Source organism: Electrophorus electricus, chromosome 2 (genome assembly GCF_013358815.1).
Source record: "Electrophorus electricus isolate fEleEle1 chromosome 2, fEleEle1.pri, whole genome shotgun sequence".
Taxonomy (NCBI): domain Eukaryota; kingdom Metazoa; phylum Chordata; class Actinopteri; order Gymnotiformes; family Gymnotidae; genus Electrophorus; species Electrophorus electricus.
This window is the reverse complement of record NC_049536.1, coordinates 34,926,177-34,946,005: the sequence shown is the minus strand read 5'-3', so window position 1 is coordinate 34,946,005 and position 19,829 is coordinate 34,926,177. Positions and strand designations below refer to the sequence as shown.

At 42.0% G+C, this 19,829-nt stretch overlaps 1 protein-coding gene across 2 annotated transcripts in view; it reads right to left on the bottom strand.

Moving 5' to 3' along the window:
* The window catches only part of epha3 (eph receptor A3), a 75,382-nt gene that overhangs the window by 1,337 nt on the left and 54,216 nt on the right, over nucleotides 1-19,829 (bottom strand). The window contains exons 11-18 of one of the 2 annotated variants that reach the window (XM_035534815.1): nucleotides 17,401-17,586; nucleotides 13,711-13,772; nucleotides 11,354-11,563; nucleotides 9,779-9,928; nucleotides 8,922-9,115; nucleotides 5,628-5,783; nucleotides 1,448-1,542; nucleotides 1-655 (exon numbers count right to left, since the gene is read on the bottom strand). The exon at nucleotides 1-655 is cut by the window's left edge and continues 1,336 nt beyond it. In XM_035534815.1, coding sequence (XP_035390708.1) covers nucleotides 1,467-1,542; nucleotides 5,628-5,783; nucleotides 8,922-9,115; nucleotides 9,779-9,928; nucleotides 11,354-11,563; nucleotides 13,711-13,772; nucleotides 17,401-17,586 — 1,034 coding nt within the window. In that variant the 3' untranslated portion in view covers nucleotides 1-655; nucleotides 1,448-1,466. The remainder of the gene's footprint in view (nucleotides 656-1,447; nucleotides 1,543-5,627; nucleotides 5,784-8,921; nucleotides 9,116-9,778; nucleotides 9,929-11,353; nucleotides 11,564-13,710; nucleotides 13,773-17,400; nucleotides 17,587-19,829) is intronic. The other variant, XM_027012614.2, reaches the window with a different exon arrangement.

The following is a 19,829-nucleotide window of genomic DNA, read 5'->3' as shown; positions in this document are numbered from 1 at the left end:
TCTTCCAAAAACACGAGCCGTTGCGTTCGCAGTGTTTGCACTAAGGGCGCTTTACCCTGTCATAAGAGCGTTCGGTTTTATCTGCTTGCGGGAGACTGGCCTGGCTCATGACAGCACCACCCTGCTCTCCATATGATGCTCTGCTGTGTTAGAGAGCCATGGTGAGCAGTAATGTGGCAGGAGCCCGAGACAGCACACAGACATCCTGAGCCAGTACTCAGGTACTCAAGGACCTGAAGCCAGCAGAGGGGTCCCACACCCATGCTTCTCCTTTCTCTTTACATAAGGCAACACATCAATAGTACAGGAGGCACTCTCTCTGTCCGAGCACAGGAGTGGACCCTGGGAAGACACAGCCATTCTGCAGGTACATTGCTCTGCTATGCGCAGACATCTTAACATTGCAGTTTCTATTTCCTCATTTTGCCTAATACATGATTCCTTTCTATTAAAGCCAAAAGCAGCGGTGGTCTCCTCTGTGTAACATTCCTTCTTTACTTCTTGTCTCTCTCTTTTTAACCTATTTATTACTATACGTTTTTTTTTTTTTTACACGGGAACTGGGACGTTCTTAGTGTGTGTTTCAAGTGCTTTGATGCTGCTCACAACCTTCTTCTGAGGTCCAACGATCGCTACTCCAACCTTCTTGAAGTCCCTGGGAAGTGAATGAGAGAGAGGACAGGTGTGAGCGGTGCAGTAGTCACTCAGTGCTATACAGTGGCAATAAAGCCAAGCCTGTGGTGCTGATCTTTTCTTTTCATCATGCAGACCTCCTCTGTCCATGACAGAGGACAGAGAATCCCAGGAGGACATTCATCAGGTGAGAAATGTTCCTATCTAACCACAACATAGAGTTTGAACCATAAAAATCTCAATTCATGGATTAGGTTAGCAAAATATCTGTGCTGCTCCTCCACATTCAAGAAGCACAGCATTAATACCCAATGCTCCTGTGTTGTGACTGTGTTTTGTGATTTGAGTAGAGCATCACCTGACAAGCCTACATTCAATTTTTTTTTTCTCCTTCTATTTAATTAGTTCCATGCAATTGCTGACAAAAGCTTGAATTATGCACAGCCACACAGAGCGTCTAGATATATGCAGATATGGTATATATTTGATCCCATGCACACTGTTTTCTTGATAGGAAGTTAACTACTGAAATCGCTTAGAACAATGTGGCATAAATTAGTACAGGCAATGGGATTTTCCAATTTCCAAAACATAATATACATAAAGTAATGTTACATCTTGAAGTCCTGTGATCTTGCCAGAGCATGTTAGTACAAGCAGATCTAGGTTAGAATTTGCACTGTTCATATATGCTCAGTTAGACAGCTGTGTTTACCAATTGCAGACAGCATCTTATTGGGTCTTTAAAATGAAAATCAATGCAAGCAGGAGATTTAGGAGGGAGTCAGCAGAGGGAACCATAATCAAAACCCACCATCCAGAGTCTGTAAGGTCTAAAGGGTGGTAATCCCCATGGACAGCTCCCACTCAGGACAAGTGGCTGCAGGCCTGACCTCGGCCAGGCAGATTCTATGGACAGAGCAAACCTTTAGAGTGGCCGCTACACTGATTGGCCTGGACGCATTCGATGCCTTTTCAAACAGTTGCACATACACTGACATCAGTTCTCACAGCATATAGTAGATATAAAAGCTATTCATGTGTAATTTAGAATCCAGAATATAAAACATAGTGAATAAACTCAAGATGTTCATGTGGAATTTATAATCCAGATTATTGAAACATAGTGAACAAACTCAAGATATTCATCTGTAATGCATTATCCAGAATACTGAAACAAACAAAATCTCAGGGTAGTATTGCTTAAATATATGACCAAGTTGTGCAAGATGGGATTGCTTGAGCTCATTAAGCATGCCAAGCCCAACACTATTTTCCCTACAAGAGATCTTAATAATCCATTTATTACAAAGCACAGGGGGAGAGTACTAGGATTTAGAACACACACACACACACACACACACACACACACACACACACACACACACACACACACGCAAAGCCATTAATCTATTCTAACAGTAGACACAGGTGATATTATTTAACGATAATGTATCATGGCTTACTCAATTACAGTGCACTTTGTAAGTAATTAGACAGTATTATATTCTTGTTTTGGCTTTGTAATTCTGGGAAACAGAATTTGAAATGAAACAGCGATTATGAAGTTAAAGGGCAGACTCTCTCATTTGAGGCAAGATACAATATATCTATATTGGAAGCAGTATGAAAGAATTATAGCCGTTTTAAAACCTAAAGTTCAGGGGTAGCTCAGCAATTAAGGTACTAGACTAGTAATCAGAAGGTTGCTGCTTCAAGTTCCATTGCTACTCAGTTTCCACTGCTGGGCTCCTGAGCAAGACCTTTAACCCTCAATTGCTTGAGTTGTACTTGGTCACAATTGTAAGTTTCTTTGGATAAAAGCATCTGCTAAATGCAAGAATGTCCACAAATTTTAGGGTACCAAAAGTAAATTGACATTTAGCTGCCCAGACATATTTGGCCAGCTGTGAGTTATTGCATCATTAGTTCATACACAAGACTAGCAAAAGGCCTACAGCTGAATCTAGATGTATAATTTACATCTGGAGTTAGTTGCTGCTGCCTCACACCATAAGGACCTAAAAAGAACTATCAATGGCAGCAGTCCATCGCAAAATAAAAAATTCAGAATAAAGCATGCAATTTTTATTTCTCTGTATGCATGAATGCTCTCCTGAGCTTTACAGTAAAAAAACAACCTGTCATACCACTGAGGGCTGAAGCAGTGGATGAAGTTATGAAGAAATTCCACTGAAAAGGGATAGCAAAAACACAACCCAGCACATAAACAGAGAGGTGTCAAAGACCACCATAACAAGAAGAATACAGCAGCATAACCTCAGAGAGTTTCCACAAGATACAAAACACTCGTAAAATTTAGTAACGGAAAGGTATCATGAAAAGTAAAGAATACGCCAGTAGAGTTCAGTGATGTCTTCAGACAGATGAGATGAAGATCAACCTGTAGGTGAAGATGATGTATAGATGAGATGGAGGTGAACCTGTGTGGGGCTGGAGGGAGGAGAATGTGGAGAATTATCCAATCTGAAGCATGCCAGCTCATGTAGACAACATGATGGCATGGACACACTGTCAGGCAAAGACTCAGCATCATGACAGTGAACAGCAGCAGCAGGAAGCACTGCAAGCAGTGCACTGAAGCATCCTAGCTGCTCAGGTCAGCCAAACGCCTCAACATTCTCTGGATGGCTACAAAGTAGTAAATGAAACAATTTAATTTAATATGCTAATTTGCTGGAATGGTATCCCTTGAAATGGAGATCTATTTATAAAGAAGGCTGTTAATCCAAAATGCTCTATTCAAAGTAAAAACCGGAAAACAGAAGGTGACATACTGAACTATAACCTCATAGACATTGTTTCATTTCAACTACTGCGTTAAGAGTACAAAGCCAAAACAACAAAAATGGTGTCACTCACATTACTTATAGACGACACTGTATCCACATAACAAAATGTTTAGGAAAACAAATGTGGGTGTACATTTAAAAAGCATATTTAAAAAAAACTATTTTCATTAATGAAATTTCTTGAAATATAATTATTGTAGTAAATTCATCAAAGGTAAATGGACTGAGACAGTCATTCTAACCAATCATCTCTGCTAAATGAGAGGGCTTTTTGAAGAAAGGGGTTACAGTGAGTACAAAAAGTGAGTACAAAAGCTGATTTTCTCTATATCTTAAACTCACATAGAGCATGAATTTTGTGCCAGTTGCATTTCAATAGAGTAATATCATAATGCTGACCAAATAAAGCAGAAAATTGCATCTGGTGAAATGATGCGTATTTTCATTTTCTTCCATTGTCAAGAAATGACACTGGCTGAATGAAACAATAATAATTAACTCTTTATATACCAGGTAAATTCCAAGTATATTTAATTTTCATCTTAGTATATTTGGTATATTTTTAGCTTTGTATGTCATGTAAGTAAATATAATCATAGCTATCTGAGCTTGTCCATTCAGGTCTCCTAGTGGTAGACATGGCAATGACCTGAAAGGTAACACAATAAACCCATGATAATACCATCACAATGTACATATCCAAATGTATAATAAATGCATAAAAAGAGACTCATCACACAACAAGTGAGCTGTGTGAGTGCTGCCTGGTCATTTGTTGCTCTCTAAACTGATTAATGCTGCCAATGCTGGATTCAGTATTCAGTATGCAAGCTGACATTACATCAGCTACAAAAAAACAATAGAACATCTTTTGTCAATACTACAACACAGCAGGCCATTACTACGAAAAACTGATATACCAATCACACACAATCCAAATACTCAAACCTGAATCTAAGGACTTACGGTATCTCCTTGATGTATCAATCTGAAATGACTAATTTATAAGTAATGGTATTTTTGGTTAGATTGTTGCACAGTATTAAATAGAGAAGGACACAGTAGAACTGGAAAAGTTATTTCATCTTCTTGGCCATTTAAAAAAGAAAGCTTTGTTCTCTCTTCTCAGATAGCTCTTCATTCCACTGCCCATATCAAGTCATGCCATGAGGAGAGAACCAACATCTTAAGCTACTCAATCTGGGTCATGGGTGAGGGAGAAAATTTCTCTCGCTATTTGCATGCAATTATTTACCCAGCCATCTTGAACCAAACACAGGCAAGAAGCATTCTCGGGGCAGGCGTTTCACTGTTTAGCTGCTCAGCTCAGCGAGTACAGTACAACGAACCCACTGCTCCAGGGCCATGCCTTTTTGATTACGAATGTCACATTATTTAGACCGTCAAATACCTTATCAACTGAGTGGGAAAAAGTGTCTCTGCAGATGTTTTTCCCATAGGCCCAGATCAAGCAGCACAGAAGTTATGATTCACAAAAGAGCTGAAATGAGGCATATGCCTGTTTTAGTCCAGTAGACTTATTTGCAAGCTATTAACTGTCTCAGCAGGCCAGTATTTTTCTTCAAAGACATTTCTTCACATTTGATAAACTTCAAACAGAAGTGCGCATGACTAAACCAATCACTGCAGATAAAAAAAACCTGTTAATCATGTTTACATGTTTATAATATCAACAAGAATTAGCATTGATATTTAATTATCATAGATTTCTAAATGGGTTCCTCATTCTAGAGAATGTTTTTGGCCATCACAGGGTGCTGTACGCACATAAGAAGAGACTACACTTGTGGTTTTTGTTTAACTTTTAGATTTTTTGCCTTGTTTGCCTTGAAGTATGCAAAAAGTTTGCCTCTATATGACAGCCTTGCAAACAGCCTGTGCTTGTCAGCTAGTTTGTCACTGAAAAAGCCATCATTGCTGATGCTCAGGGGAGACATCGAAGCTGTTACATATCACTAACTCGGTCTGTGTTTAATCCTGTTCTACACAAGTCATCACAAAATGACGGAGTATTTAATACACTCATGCCAAATACATGATTATGTATTCTACCATCCAAAATTAAAAGCAACACTATTCTTTCAGTAACACTGAAACCATGCCAGAATGTTCACAGCCTCTGCATGTGCAGAGGCTGCAGGGATGGAAAGGCGTCCTTACTCTGCGGAGGTCTTGGGTAACGTATCGCATGAGCTGTAGCTGATCCCAGAAAAGGCCTCTTTACAGGGCAGCGTCCGCACACTCTCCAACCAGTCCCCCATGGTACTGAATGAAGCCATGTCTGTGCTGTTTCGGTCCAGAAGCAGGTTCACCGGCCTGGAACAGTGAGACAATGTGGAGGCAAATAGGATTTGCATATATCTTCATTTTTGAACACTGAATGAGAAATCAAGTGAACTAGTTCCTCATCTGTGGACATCCATGGTAGCAGGGAGGCTTTTCCCATTAATAGACATACCACATTCCCTGTGAATTTGATATACCAGTTTATCCTGAAGTCCAGGCGTCTAAAATTCACATCAGGTATGAACAGGGTGACTACTGAGCAAACCAGCTGATACAGAGGACATGATAGTGCTGATAAATGCTGCAGAGAGCCAGAATGTGGTCTGTGCTACAGCATCTCCATAAGAAAATACCTGCAGAGAAGACAACACTGGGCACCTCCTTCCATGTCAAGTAGTTCTTTGTCAATTCCAATATACACAGGGAGGTTTGTTTTAATAAAGCTCCCTCTTACCATGCCTCAGGATGTGTGTGTTGCTATTGTTTAACAGAGGATGTGAATCATAGAAAAATCTGTTTATGCTGAACAAGTGAAAACATTATTGTGACACTACGGATGTTATCTGTTACAAAATGTAGGACAGATTAAACCTTTATAGGAAGGTTTAATAATTTTAAATTTGTAATACATTTCATTCTGTCACAATTACGCTTAAATATATTGCAAACTATATAAATATCTGAAGTGGTACACTACTGAGAAATGTTTTAATAAAATCAAATGTAAACCAGGCTTAGCTGCCCATTCTGCATATGTTTTGCATTTGCTTTCTTTCATTAAATGAAAGAATAGATTACAACCCATTATTTTCCTGCACTTTTTCGATCATTAATTAATGTTCCAAAACAAAAAAACCTCATAGAGGGTGAAAATCAACATTATGTGCTTTTGGTAAAGTTTTTTTTTGGTAAAGTTGGCTGCATAGGAATAATTGTGACTGTACTAACTAATTCAGCCAATTTTATACCAAGATTGATGCCGGACAAAAGAAAACCGCTTATGGAAAGTACAGTCCACAAATAAAAACACCTGATCACAACCAGGGAAATAGACTTTAGGAAATGAGATTATGATCCCCCTGGAGGTGGATATTAATAGTAATGCAAATAAACAAATTATAATACCAAGAGGTCCACCCTCTAGTCACATTTATTCAATAGCAAATAGTAGACAACGGAACAGTCTAAGCAGCAGCGCATAGCCGTGGAGGTGAAATATATCCACACAATCAATGGCACAGATGAAATCAGAGATTCTCACATACATGTTTGGAAACAAAAAAACTAAGAAAGGGGATCATTCATTAAATACTGTTTTACATGAAATATGGAAACCATGTGGCGTTGCGTTCGACTCTCCCCTGAAGCAGTTAACCACAGCTGCCTTCAAAGTGAATTACTGTCAAAAAAAGGGGGGGATAATTCATTTCATTTGTCAGTGAAGCAGTGGAAGGATTGACGACGAAGCTAGAACTTTTAGGCAATGTTGCAATTGTTAAACAAGTTCTAAAATAAACTGTTAGAAGTGTGTGCTTATAGCAGACATCAGGTTATCAAAGGTTAATGGAATACTGAGCCAGTGGGCTTTCCAAAAGAGGATCTGTGTGCTGAACGGATGATCGCCTTTTTATCTGCACGCTCCTAAACAGGAATATAACAAGCTTCCAAAATATGGTATAGTGAGATTGCTGATTTGATCGCTGAAAAGCGCTGCAATTAATGTACAGAGTATACCAGTAAACTATGGGTGACCTCTTTGCTTTTTTCTGTTTTAATGCAGTTTATTTACAGACACACACTGCAGTTTCACCAAAACATGTAAGGCACCCGAGGCCGACTATGAAAATAAATTTTTTTATTGTTGGGAATGCAAGTGAGCTTCCACCCTGCGACTCCAAACCTGCTGGCTCCACAGGAGCACAACAGACAGAAGGTGAAGAGGGCAGACACGCACCTCTTTGTCTGTTCCCTTCTCTCTTTTTTCTTTCCTTTTCTCCCTCTCCCTGGTGCAGTGACCTCTAAATAACAGGCTGCACAGTATCTTGTTTTTAAAGCTCTTGGGGGAGAGAACTTCTTCATAGGAGAACCATCTGGGCAGCTTCGTCACGGATAAGAATGTGGCCCCTGGCTGTGACGCGGAGCAGAGTACCCAAGCCATCTCCGGCCTAGGGACTGCCCTACCATTTGCTTCCTGCTGTGTGGATGGCCCCTCTGTCTCTGTAGGTGGGGCTTCAGCGCCTAGGGCCCTGTGCTGAGGCAGCCTGCACTGCCACTCTATTAGCGTGCGCGAAGCACAGATAAATGGGGTACATGGGAGCAGGCGCAGCTGCAGCTGTAGTGCAGCAATGTCCACACCTTCGAGTGTCTCCTGCTTGGAGAGCCATAAATCACCCAGCCCCTGCGCTCTCTGGTGCGCTGTATTAAAAGCCAATCAGGAATATTACATGCACACTCCCTGGGACCTATTTGCACTTTCTTAAGAAATCATTAGTCACTCTTTTATTCTAGGATGTCTTTATAATAAAATAACTCGCTGTTTCATTATATTCGTTGACACCACTGTAAGCGACTGCACAGGGGTAGTGCTGGTTCTCTGGTGAACTCAGTTATGCTATATTACACAACAAAAGAGGCTGTGTATGTATTGTGCGTGTGCATGTGTGTGTGTGTGTGTTTGTGTGTGTGTGTGTGTGTGTGTGTGTCTGTATGTGTGTGTGTTTTGGGAAGGTGGGGCATTTCAAGAGTGACAAGATGAGTAAAGTAGATTGTCTCTCTGCTCATTTAAGCAAAGGACACCAAAACATGAACCAAAATATATAATGGAACACACAACAAATATAGAATGCATAGTTGAGAAGCAGATGCTAATGCTAATGCTAAAATCTTTAAACTGGCTCCAAACACAAATGGTTGATTTCCCATATAGATAGTGGAGGAATGACCATGGCCAGCAAGTAGCAGGTGGAAATGTGTATATGAAGCAGGATAGATATGAATGGTTCTAAGGAAAGAAGAGAACATTCCATCTGTTTAGGAATTAGGAGAAAGGTCTGCACCGATGAGCAGAACGTGACACTCAGGAGCGGATGGAAGCATGTGAGCAGCTCTCCAGCCAGCACGTCTGTGCTGACTCTGGGCGCAGTGGGTGGATGTCTACGCATGCCTCACCTGGAGGCAGTGTTGGCTGTGATCTTCAGAGTGCTAGGGTTACGGATGAGCTTGTCCAGGATGCTGACGATCTGCTCAAACCTGGGCCGGTTGTTCCGGTCCTTCTGCCAGCAGTCCAGCATTAGCTGGTACAGAGCGGCAGGGCAGTCCATGGGTGGAGGAAGACGGTAGCCCTCATCTACCGCTTTGATCACCTGACACACAGAATGGACAGCAACAAAGTCATTGGTAAGTGGAGATCTGGATTTGAGAGGCCAGGTTTTTTTGTGATGAGGAAAATCACAACTCTTTTCTCAGTTTTGTCTCTTAGCTTCTTTCACAATTTAATCTAGAGGATTTATACTTGGAAATCAAACTGTGAGAGAGGAACTCAATAAAAGAACAACAGATCTGTTTTTTATTTAGCAACAACTTAAAATGAAATAACCCTTTTTTATGAAATAATGAAATAATTCTTTTTTAATATCACTTGATCTTCAGTACTGAGGTCACCGAGAAAAACGTTTCATGGTCTTATTTGAGCAAGTCACTAAACCTTTAAGGTAACAATGCTCTCGCTCAGTGGAGCATTACAGACAGCACTACACTTACCCATTACTGATTTACTATCAGACCAATACTAATTTATCTCCTCAGAAAACACTTCTGACACTTTTGAGATGTTGTGTGTATCGCTACACTATCAATCGTCTGGAATTGCCTTAAAGTGTTCAGGTGACAGTTCCTGTGGTGCCAGCCAGCAGTAGTTTCAGCCAGCAGTAACAAGTTTCAAATTTTGCCACCTGTCCCTGCCATGCCTCACTTCCTCTCACAGCAGGAAGTTCATTAGCTTGCTGTAATGATGCTGCTCTACTTACATCCTGATTGGACATCTCCCAGTAAGGTCTCTCTCCATAAGACATGACCTCCCAGAGCACAATGCCATAGCTCCACACGTCGCTAGCTGAGGTGAATTTGCGATACGCTATGGCCTCCGGTGCGGTCCACCTGATTGGTATCTTGCCACCCTGAGAAACACCATATGCAAAACCAGCCTCTTATTAGCTCTTAAATTCCATCTGGGCTATTTAGAAAAAAAAAAAAAAGAATATACAAGAAAATCATCTTTGAGTAATTAACCTAGCCTAATGTTAGCATAACATCCAAACACAAGATAATATCATAAGAGAATCAGGAGTACTTATTCCAAATTGAGGGGGTAAATCTGTATACCTTCATAAGGTCACACATTTTAAGCAGGCCACATGTATTGTGTCAGCTTACTCACTGTGGGAGTGGGACATGTCAAAGTGTCATGGATGCAATGAATAAAATTACAGCAGCCATGTAAGTTCTGCAGTGGCAGTATTAGCATTCATTCTCGTTTGTGCAAGCCCTGTGTGTGTGGGGCTGTAGCTGCACTGATCCTGGTCTGGGCTCTGAAATGCTGCCGAGGATTCTTTCATCTGCAGAGTTCCTCCCAGTAGGCTGATGCTGTGTTTACCCTGCTCTGCCTGAGCTCGTGGGCAGGCTGCTGCAGTTAGCTGCTCCCAGCCCTTGCGGATGCAGCAGGGGTGGAAAGAAAGAGGGGGCTGAGGAGCCAAAGCCAACCAGCCACCCAGCCAAGGCACACAGCTCCTGCCTGCTCTCTCCAAACACACAGCCCTCAAAAAATAAACCCCACTTGCATGCAGGTCTCCCTGCTGAGCGCATACAAACAGCTCCAGCTCTGCAAGAACCAAGATTACCACTAATGAATGCAATATTTGACATGCCCTGCATCCCGTGTCCTCTGGGTTTAATAGAGGGAGGAGGCCAAAGAGGGAAGCACACTTCTGGGTCTGAAGCTCTTACAGCTAAGCAACGAGGCAGCTGTCTCACTGTTGCTTTAAAGCCATACATTTTAAGTGGAGGCTGGGAAGCTGCTAGCTACAAGTAAATGACGTTGAACAAGTCTGGTCTCCAGCAGGTAAATATGCAGTGAAAGCTCGCTCTCAGCAAGGTGTGGGGTAAAACCTGTGCTCTAAATTACACAGACACGGTATGGGTTTATGTTAGCCTTATCAGCCCCTGAAATTATTTATATGGCGGCTATCTGCTCTGCTGCAGTAATGCTTCTTATGTGTGTGAGAGTGACATATATGGTCACTAATGCATAGAGTTATTCGGAGGGAGGCTGGCTGAAGGGAGATAGCGAGGCTAAAGGGACTTGTGTTCCACAGCAACTATCTCCTAGAAAACAGCGGAGAGAGGAGATGGGCTTAGCTGTTTTTGTGCTCAGCTATTCAATCGCAAACAAATGACTCTGAGCTACCACACTAAGGGGTTGGTCTGGGTTGCAAGGCTCAGTTTGGGTAAAAATCTTACCGAGGTCAAAGGTTTAAGAGGTCACGACACAAACAAGATTATAGTGAAATAGGTTGTGATGTGTGTTTGTGTGAGCAACCACTCACTCTTGTTGTGTAGGCGGCCTCAGGGTCATCCTCAAGCACTCTGGACAGCCCAAAATCTGAGACTTTACACACCAGGTTGCTGTTGACCAAGATGTTACGGGCAGCCAGGTCTCTGTGCACGTATCCCATGTCTGAAAGGTACTTCATACCAGACGCTATACCACGCAGCATACCGACCAGCTGAATCACTGTGAACTGAGCATCATGTTTCTGATACAGAGAGAGAGAAAGAGAGGGATGGGGATAGAGGGAGGGAGAGAGTGAGAGAACAAGAGTAAGATGGGGAAAAAGACAGCATCGGGACACACAGGGATGGAGAGAATAGATAGATAGAAAGCAAGAAACAGCAAGAATAAGCAAGGAAGAGAAAGAAAGAGTGAATCAAGCAAGGTGTTTCATATCTATGAAAAATAAAATCTGTGACAGATATACCGGGAAAGTGATGAGTGTGTCTATCAAAATATGTCTGAACACTCCAGTGACACTTGAGCTTAAAGCAATTGAAGTCCCAGCAAAAGGACCATCACCCTTATTAAAGTGTAATTAGATATGTTCCATCTAAGACCTGCTAGAAAGCTGTTACAGGTTGAAAATACAAATAAGACACAAACAAAAACAGATCAGCCACAGCATATCGTAATGTGTGTGTTGCCAAAGCTCTCTGGCAGCCTCCTGCTGTTTACATTGGCGCGTGTGAAAAGGTTTTATATGCAAAGAGCTGTGCTCAGGACCAAGAGATAAACAGCAGGGAGGAAGCGCTTCAGGAGGAGAGGAGAGACAGACCGGATGGGCAAGATAGCATTGATTTGTTAGCAAGCTCCAGAGAAAGAGCCTCTGTTACTAAAAACAGGCAATCTGTGCTCTTAACAGACGGCCAGTGTGAGAAGTGTTTTTTCTATTGGCCTGTTTTCTCTCTCCCTGTGTCCCTCACCTTCTGTATTTACTTCGCGCTTTCTCCATGAGCAAGAGAAAGCAGGGAGTGGTGTTTATGTACTGCATACAAAATAAGTTGGGATGAAAATAAATCCTGGACCACCTGGAACCGGCTGGAGCGCCGAGAAGTTCAAAGACTTGCTTAATAATAGTGACATGAGCAGTGGAGAGGAAACACATTCAGGGAAGGATGACAGTTTTCTTTGACAGAGTGCAGGCCATACTGAAATGCACAGGAAATTGCTGCAGAACACTGCAACTGTTCTTTCTTTTTTTGGGAGGGAGATCCTGTGCAGGCGCATATGGCATACAGCTCAAATCAGCCCTGCTAAATCCAGCCTAACTTTGCACATGACGTTTTAATGTTATGCTAATTTCAATCATCCAGAGCCTGTATTTAACTAAAATTGCAGTGTGTAACTCCAGTGCTCTCAGTCACCCTGTACACATGTAGATGTTTTCATCATTACTTTGCTGCACTCTGAATACGGATAAGATTAAGCATAGAGTAAACGCTAATTTGTGTTTTGCTCCACTAAGTGCAAAGTACTATGATGAGGGTGTGGGAGGGTGACATGTGTGTTAAATTTGTGATCATCTTGTTCTACAAATTATTGGTGTATCCTTGGTGTCAGAAAATGGCTGAAGATTGACGAGGAAGGCTGGTAAATTCATATGTTAGGTGCAGCTTTGCCAAGGCCAAGCTCTGGTGGCCAAAGGTTAAGGCGACCCATTTAAGGAGCTCATTAGGGTTTTTATCAGCACTTTTCAGATGGGCTGGCCCTTCACACGCCAGACATGCTACCCAGCCTGCTGTTTGCTTGTTTACTTTTCACAGTGCTTGTGTAGTCGTAATGAGAAGTCATCTGAAGGACACTTTGTTCCTTTGGCATGGCTGGGCGGGCAGGCGTGAGGCCAGTCCGACTCCACTGTTACAGCTTGGGCATTTACACAACCATGCCCCTCTCTGCTCCTGTTTTTGTCTAATAGAAACCTAGTTTGTTCTCTGTGAGGGAATGAGGCCATTTTGCAGAGGAGTCCAGGAACAAACACGGTGACATTTGAAAGCTTTTGCAACACAGGTAGCATGAGGATCTAGGACTGCCCTTTTTCTAACAAAAAAAAAAGATACAATACAATGTCTGATTCTTTAGTATCGTAACCACCAAAAGAAAAAAAAAAAGTATTCTATCGTTTTTCTGGCAAATAGAGGCAGAGGTGAAGTAGTAAAGGGCAATTTGTGTGTCAGTCTGGGTAAGTGAAAGGATAATGTTCTCTGATTCTCAGCAACAGAGAGATTTAAAGCTTGCAAGAGTTGGGATGGGGGAGGGGTACTTAAATCAGTTAAGGATGAGACCTCTGTGCTTTTCCTGTGATCATACATAATAGGGGCTCATTAACTGCTCTCAGCATGTCATACTCACTCGCAGGAAGCCGTCCAGAGAGCCATTTTCCATGTACTCTGTCACTATCATCACAGGCTTACCTGTAGAGAGAGAAGGAGTGAAAGAGAGAGGTGGAAGTGGGGCGAGAGAGAGAGAGAGAGAGAGAGAGAGAGAGAGAGAGAGAGAGAGAGAGAGAGAAAAAGAGAGAGAGAGAGAGAAAAAGAGAGAGTTAGATATCGATGATTTGAGAAAAGTGAATGCATTTTCTGGAGCTCTGCAGTATGCTGACTGAAGCTCAATGTGAGAAGGATTTGTAAATTTGAAAACTAATGAGACATTTTGTGACATTTGAAGAAGAAATTGCATCCATTTGGATTAGCTGAAACTATGACCTGTAATTTTAATTCATATATGCCACAATTTTTAGGCAGTAACTTTGGAAAGTTATTTCTGTAATGACAATGCGTTGGTTGAGATAAGATTTACTGCTTTCTGTTTGGCTGCATACAGGTGTGGCATAAACATTGGGTTCTGGGTTAGGCCAGTGGACACATCAGGCTGTGCTGTAAACTAGGACAGCCCTGGGGCTTTTAGCACACAGGTTGCCCATGACAACAGCGTGGCTCACTGTACTGCAGGCACTTCTTCACATGACACCCTCGACATGTTCGGGTCAGTCGTAACTGTGACTGGCTGTGGCCTCGGGTTCGAGAGAGCATGCCGCAGGATGAAACGAGCCTCAGGCTGAATGTAGAGGTCACACAAGGTCAGCTATCACTGTCTGACAGCTTTATCCCCTCTCTCCACTGGTCATAAATTACTGCTTTTATCATCCACACCTTACTGCGGTCCACACTTAAAGTTCACATACATAAAAAAGAGACTTTAAATTATGGATAGCATGATGAAGGGAATTTCTATGATATGCTGGCCTGACAGATGGGTTTATTTTCTCTTCCCCTTTCAAACATGTGCATGTAGCAATGCGAGTATCACACATCTGGCCACAGAAGTCCTGCCCCCGTATGACAGCCAGGCACCGTGATGGACGGTGTTTGTAGAATACATGCGATAAACACGAAAATGACCAAAGCAGCCTGAAAGATGGTGAGTCATACGTCACTCGCTATCTTGGTGGGAGCTGTTTATAGCACATAGTTTACTCCACAAAGCAGATGAACAGACCAACCTGTTACACATCCAGATGTGCTGCCCATTATTTTGTTCAAACATGTAGGCCATTTGTACTGCAAACAGAGATACTACTAAATACCTTTTCCCATTTCACTGAACTCCCAAGTATGCTGGGTCTATTACTTACTATATATATATGATCATAAAATCAAACTTGCTAATTAGTACTATATCCTTTAAGTCCCCATGATGCACCCATTGCAGCTCCAAAAATACTGAAATGCTGCCAAATGCAGGGCCAAAGCATCAGGTTAAATGGGGTGTAAAACTCTCTGGATTATTAAGAATTAACAGAGCCAAGTTAATAAATCATGTCAAATCCCATGTTGATATATGCCAGTCTCTTCCTTCCCTACAGCCAAAACCACACACCCCAAAGCTGCTTTCAGCCACACATGTGCTGGATGTACTTCTCACTTAATCACTGTCTCTGTCTCTCTCTCTCTCACATGCACACACACACACACACACACACACACACACACACACACACACACACACACATTCATTCTCAACAACAGTAACAATCTACAGTAATTTACAATGAGCTTTCTTGTTATTTACAGTGAAAGGTCTAAAAGTGAGAGCATTGTAGGTTTTATTAGACTAACATAATCCTCATTTTATGAGGAATTACAGACATGAAAGGAAGACTTTTCATTCCTTTGTGGTCACTGTTTGAGGCAGAATGAATCAAAAACTTGGCTAGAGTTTGAATTGGATTTTTTTTCTGTGAACTAGTCCAGTGAGGTAATCTAGGACAGCGGCTTGGAAACGTCACAAATCTTCCAGTTTCATGACATTTGTCCCACAACATGGTAGGAAACAACAGTATGTATTAAAAACAGGAAATATAAAGTTGAAGGTTAACATTTCCTTATACAATAGTAGATATTAAAGGATGGCAATATTGTAGGGTGTAAATAATTCCTGTTTCTCAGTCTCTCATATTCACTTTTTCAGCACTTTTCAAACACATCAGCCTGAGACTATTGTATACTACTACTCTAATGAATCCATTCCAAACTGTTGCACAAAACTGGCTCAGTTTTTCTTAATTTCTATTGAACGAGCAGAAACAAAGTTTAATTTAAACCAACTCAAATGATTATTTCTATATTTCACCTGACCATGACCTTCACTTCATTAGAGGAAAAGGTCTAATCTGTAAAAACAATTATGCAGTGTCCTTAGGGGGCCTTTGGAATGGATTAGAGATGCAGGCTTTGATCATGCCATTTAATAGAGGATAATCTGCTGAGATTTATGACACCAGGTTAATTCATGTCTCTTTGGAAATCAGCCCAAGATTACAAGAAAAAATGTCAAAAAAACAGTTTTTCCTAAGGAGCGAATATGCCAACTTCATGTCACTCACTAAACTAAAAACAGCTAATCCATAATACGCCCCTCCCAAAAGGGGTCTGCACATAATGTAACAATCCAATACCAAAACCTGATGATAAATTAATCATAGGCCTGGATTGAACACACCATTGTGCACTAGAGAGTCATTATAAGATCTTGTTTCAGGCTTATTGCAAGTAAAACATTAATCTCATCTGAGAGTAAAAGCTTACAGTACCTTAAACAAACACTGTCAACTTGGTTCTAAAAATACGCATTGGCATGAGCATTTACCAATGCTATATTGTAGAAAAAAAAGGATTAATAGTAATTAACATTAACAGTAGTTAAATGAACTCTGAGCTACTGCTTCCACAGAACTGTGAGAGTGTATCAGATCACATAGTGATTGACAGTAGCAATGTAAACAAGCCAGCATTAGTGGTGGCAGCGACTGACACAGCAGGCAAGATCAGCATGGTTTAACCATACGAGTGAGCCAGCTGACGCTGAACAAAAGCCTCTTTTGCAGGAAAACAGACCACTATAAAAGTTGTAAATGACAAAACGTGTGTCCAAAATGCTGGTTTAGCTAAGAGACTGAATTATTTGCAGGATAGCAGGTTTTAGATGGGAGAGTGGTTTCATGAAGTCTTTAGTAAATCCCAGTAAAGAAATGTAGAGGATGCTTGTGAATTAATATGCATTTCAGAGTGAAATATTTTTTAAATCCCAAATGCGAGCAAAATGTATAATACGCCCCTGTGTGCACCCTTGACCTTCAGATTCATTTACACCCCTGTCTTTCAACTGTTATCGCCTAAGAAGTGACACATGACAGGCGGAGGTACGACTTCCAGCAGTGGAACAAGTCTGGAGTTTGTGAAATATGCAAGCTGCTCAAATGCAGTGGGTACTTTACGTAAACATTTCACTAACTCTGATTGCTACTTTGGCAGACCTGACATCATACGCCAAAGTTAGTACCGCCCAAATCAAATATAAGAGAAAAAAATGGCAGAAATAGTTTTTTTTTAAATCTCTCAAGAGGAAAGAGCAACATCATTCTTGGCCTGCCACTTCATCATACATTTCTCACAAAGCTTAGATAATAGAAGATAATCATCAAACTCCTCTAAACAAACACTGACTATAAAACCTCAAACACTGAAATGCAGAGATACTCACTGCGTGTGACCACGCCCTCCAGCCTAATGATGTTGGGGTGGTCGAACTGTCCCATGATGCTTGCCTCACTCAGGAAATCTCGCCGCTGCTTCTCTGTATATCCCACTTTCAGTGTCTTGATTGCCACACAGATCTCTTTCTTGGATGGCAGTCTGAGGCGACCACTGCACACCTCCCCAAATTCACCTGCACACATGGAATTCTTCTTAAGTTTCATAAATAACATCATAAGTAAAAGTGAACTATAATTAATCTCTCTGTGCTACAGAATTCTGAATATTACCATGGAAATCTGGACAATTTTGAAAGCACTATGAATTATAATCAGGCATTAGTGTCCTACGCTTCATGCACAGTGGTGAACAGATTATGGAATATTCATTTTGATTCTAGAGCATATTGCTGTGTAGGTGTGACATTTTCATAGCCTGCAATGTCTACTTCCAAGTTCTGTGGGAAGCCAAATAACTTTACTGAGACGGTTGGCCATGTAAAGATGATGTCATCTCATAGCCATCCGGGAAAGATCAGGTTCAGATTACACAATTTAATGTGCAATTATTTCTCATTCAGGTTTGAAGAAAAGGGTAAAATCCTAGGTTGATATCTGGAGAAACTTAGCCCAAATATGTGCAAGCTGTCTAAACAGTGGCCCTGCAAGACTTGGCCAGTGTACAGACAACGCTGACCATCCTGAAGCATAGTCTTACTTAATCCCTACATCAGACAGGCTGATAGGATATGCAGATAAATGAGCCCACCCCATTCTCTACTCACAGATAAATGAGCCCACCACATTCCCTACTCACAGATAAATGAGCCCACCCCATTCTCTACTCACAGATAAATGAGCCCACCCCATTCTCTACTCACAGATAAATGAGCCCACCACATTCCCTACTCACAGATAAATGAGCCCACCTCATTCCCTACTCACAGATAAATGAGCCCACCCCATTCCCTACTCACAGATAAATGAGCCCACCCCATTCCCTACTCACAGATAAATGAGCCCACCACATTCCCTACTCACAGATAAATGAGCCCACCCCATTCCCTACTCACAGATAAATGAGCCCATCACATTCCCTACTCACAGATAAATGAGCCCACCACATTCCCTACTCACAGATAAATGAGCCCACCCCATTCTCTACTCACAGATAAATGAGCCCACCACATTCCCTACTCGCAGATAAATGAGCCCACCACATTCCCTACTCGCAGATAACTGAGCCCACCCCATTCCCTACTCACAGATAACTGAGCCCACCTCATTCCCTACTCACAGATAACTGAGCCCACCTCATTCCCTACTCACAGATAAATGAGCCCACCACATTCCCTACTCACAGATAAATGAGCCCACCACATTCCCTACTCACAGATAAATGAGCCCACCCCATTCCCTACTCACAGATAACTGAGCCCACCACATTCCCTACTCACAGATAAATGAGCCCACCCCATTCCCTACTCACAGATAAATGAGCCCATCACATTCCCTACTCACAGATAAATGAGCCCACCACATTCCCTACTCGCAGATAAATGAGCCCACCACATTCCCTACTCGCAGATAACTGAGCCCACCCCATTCCCTACTCACAGATAACTGAGCCCACCTCATTCCCTACTCACAGATAAATGAGCCCACCCCATTCCCTACTCACAGATAACTGAGCCCACCTCATTCCCTACTCACAGATAAATGAGCCCACCCCATTCCCTACTCACAGATAACTGAGCCCACCTCATTCCCTACTCACAGATAACTGAGCCCACCTCATTCCCTACTCACAGATAAATGAGCCCACCCCATTCCCTACTCACAGATAAATGAGCCCACCCCATTCCCTACTCACAGATAAATGAGCCCACCACATTCTCTACTCACAGATAAATGAGCCCACCCCATTCCCTACTCACAGATAACTGAGCCCATCTCATTCCCTACTCACAGATAAATGAGCCCACCCCATTCCCTACTCACAGATAAATGAGCCCACCCCATTCTCTACTCACAGATAAATGAGCCCACCCCATTCTCTACTCACAGATAAATGAGCCCACCCCATTCCCTACTCACAGATAAATGAGCCCACCCCATTCCCTACTCACAGATAACTGAGCCAACCTCATTCCCTACTCACAGATAACTGAGCCCACCTCATTCCCTACTCACAGATAAATGAGCCCACCCCATTCCCTACTCACAGATAACTGAGCCCACCACATTCCCTACTCACAGATAAATGAGCCCACCTCATTCCCTACTCACAGATAAATGAGCCCACCCCATTCTCTACTCACAGATAAATGAGCCCACCCCATTCCCTACTCACAGATAAATGAGCCCACCCCATTCCCTACTCACAGATAAATGAGCCCACCTCATTCCCTACTCACAGATAAATGAGCCCACCCCA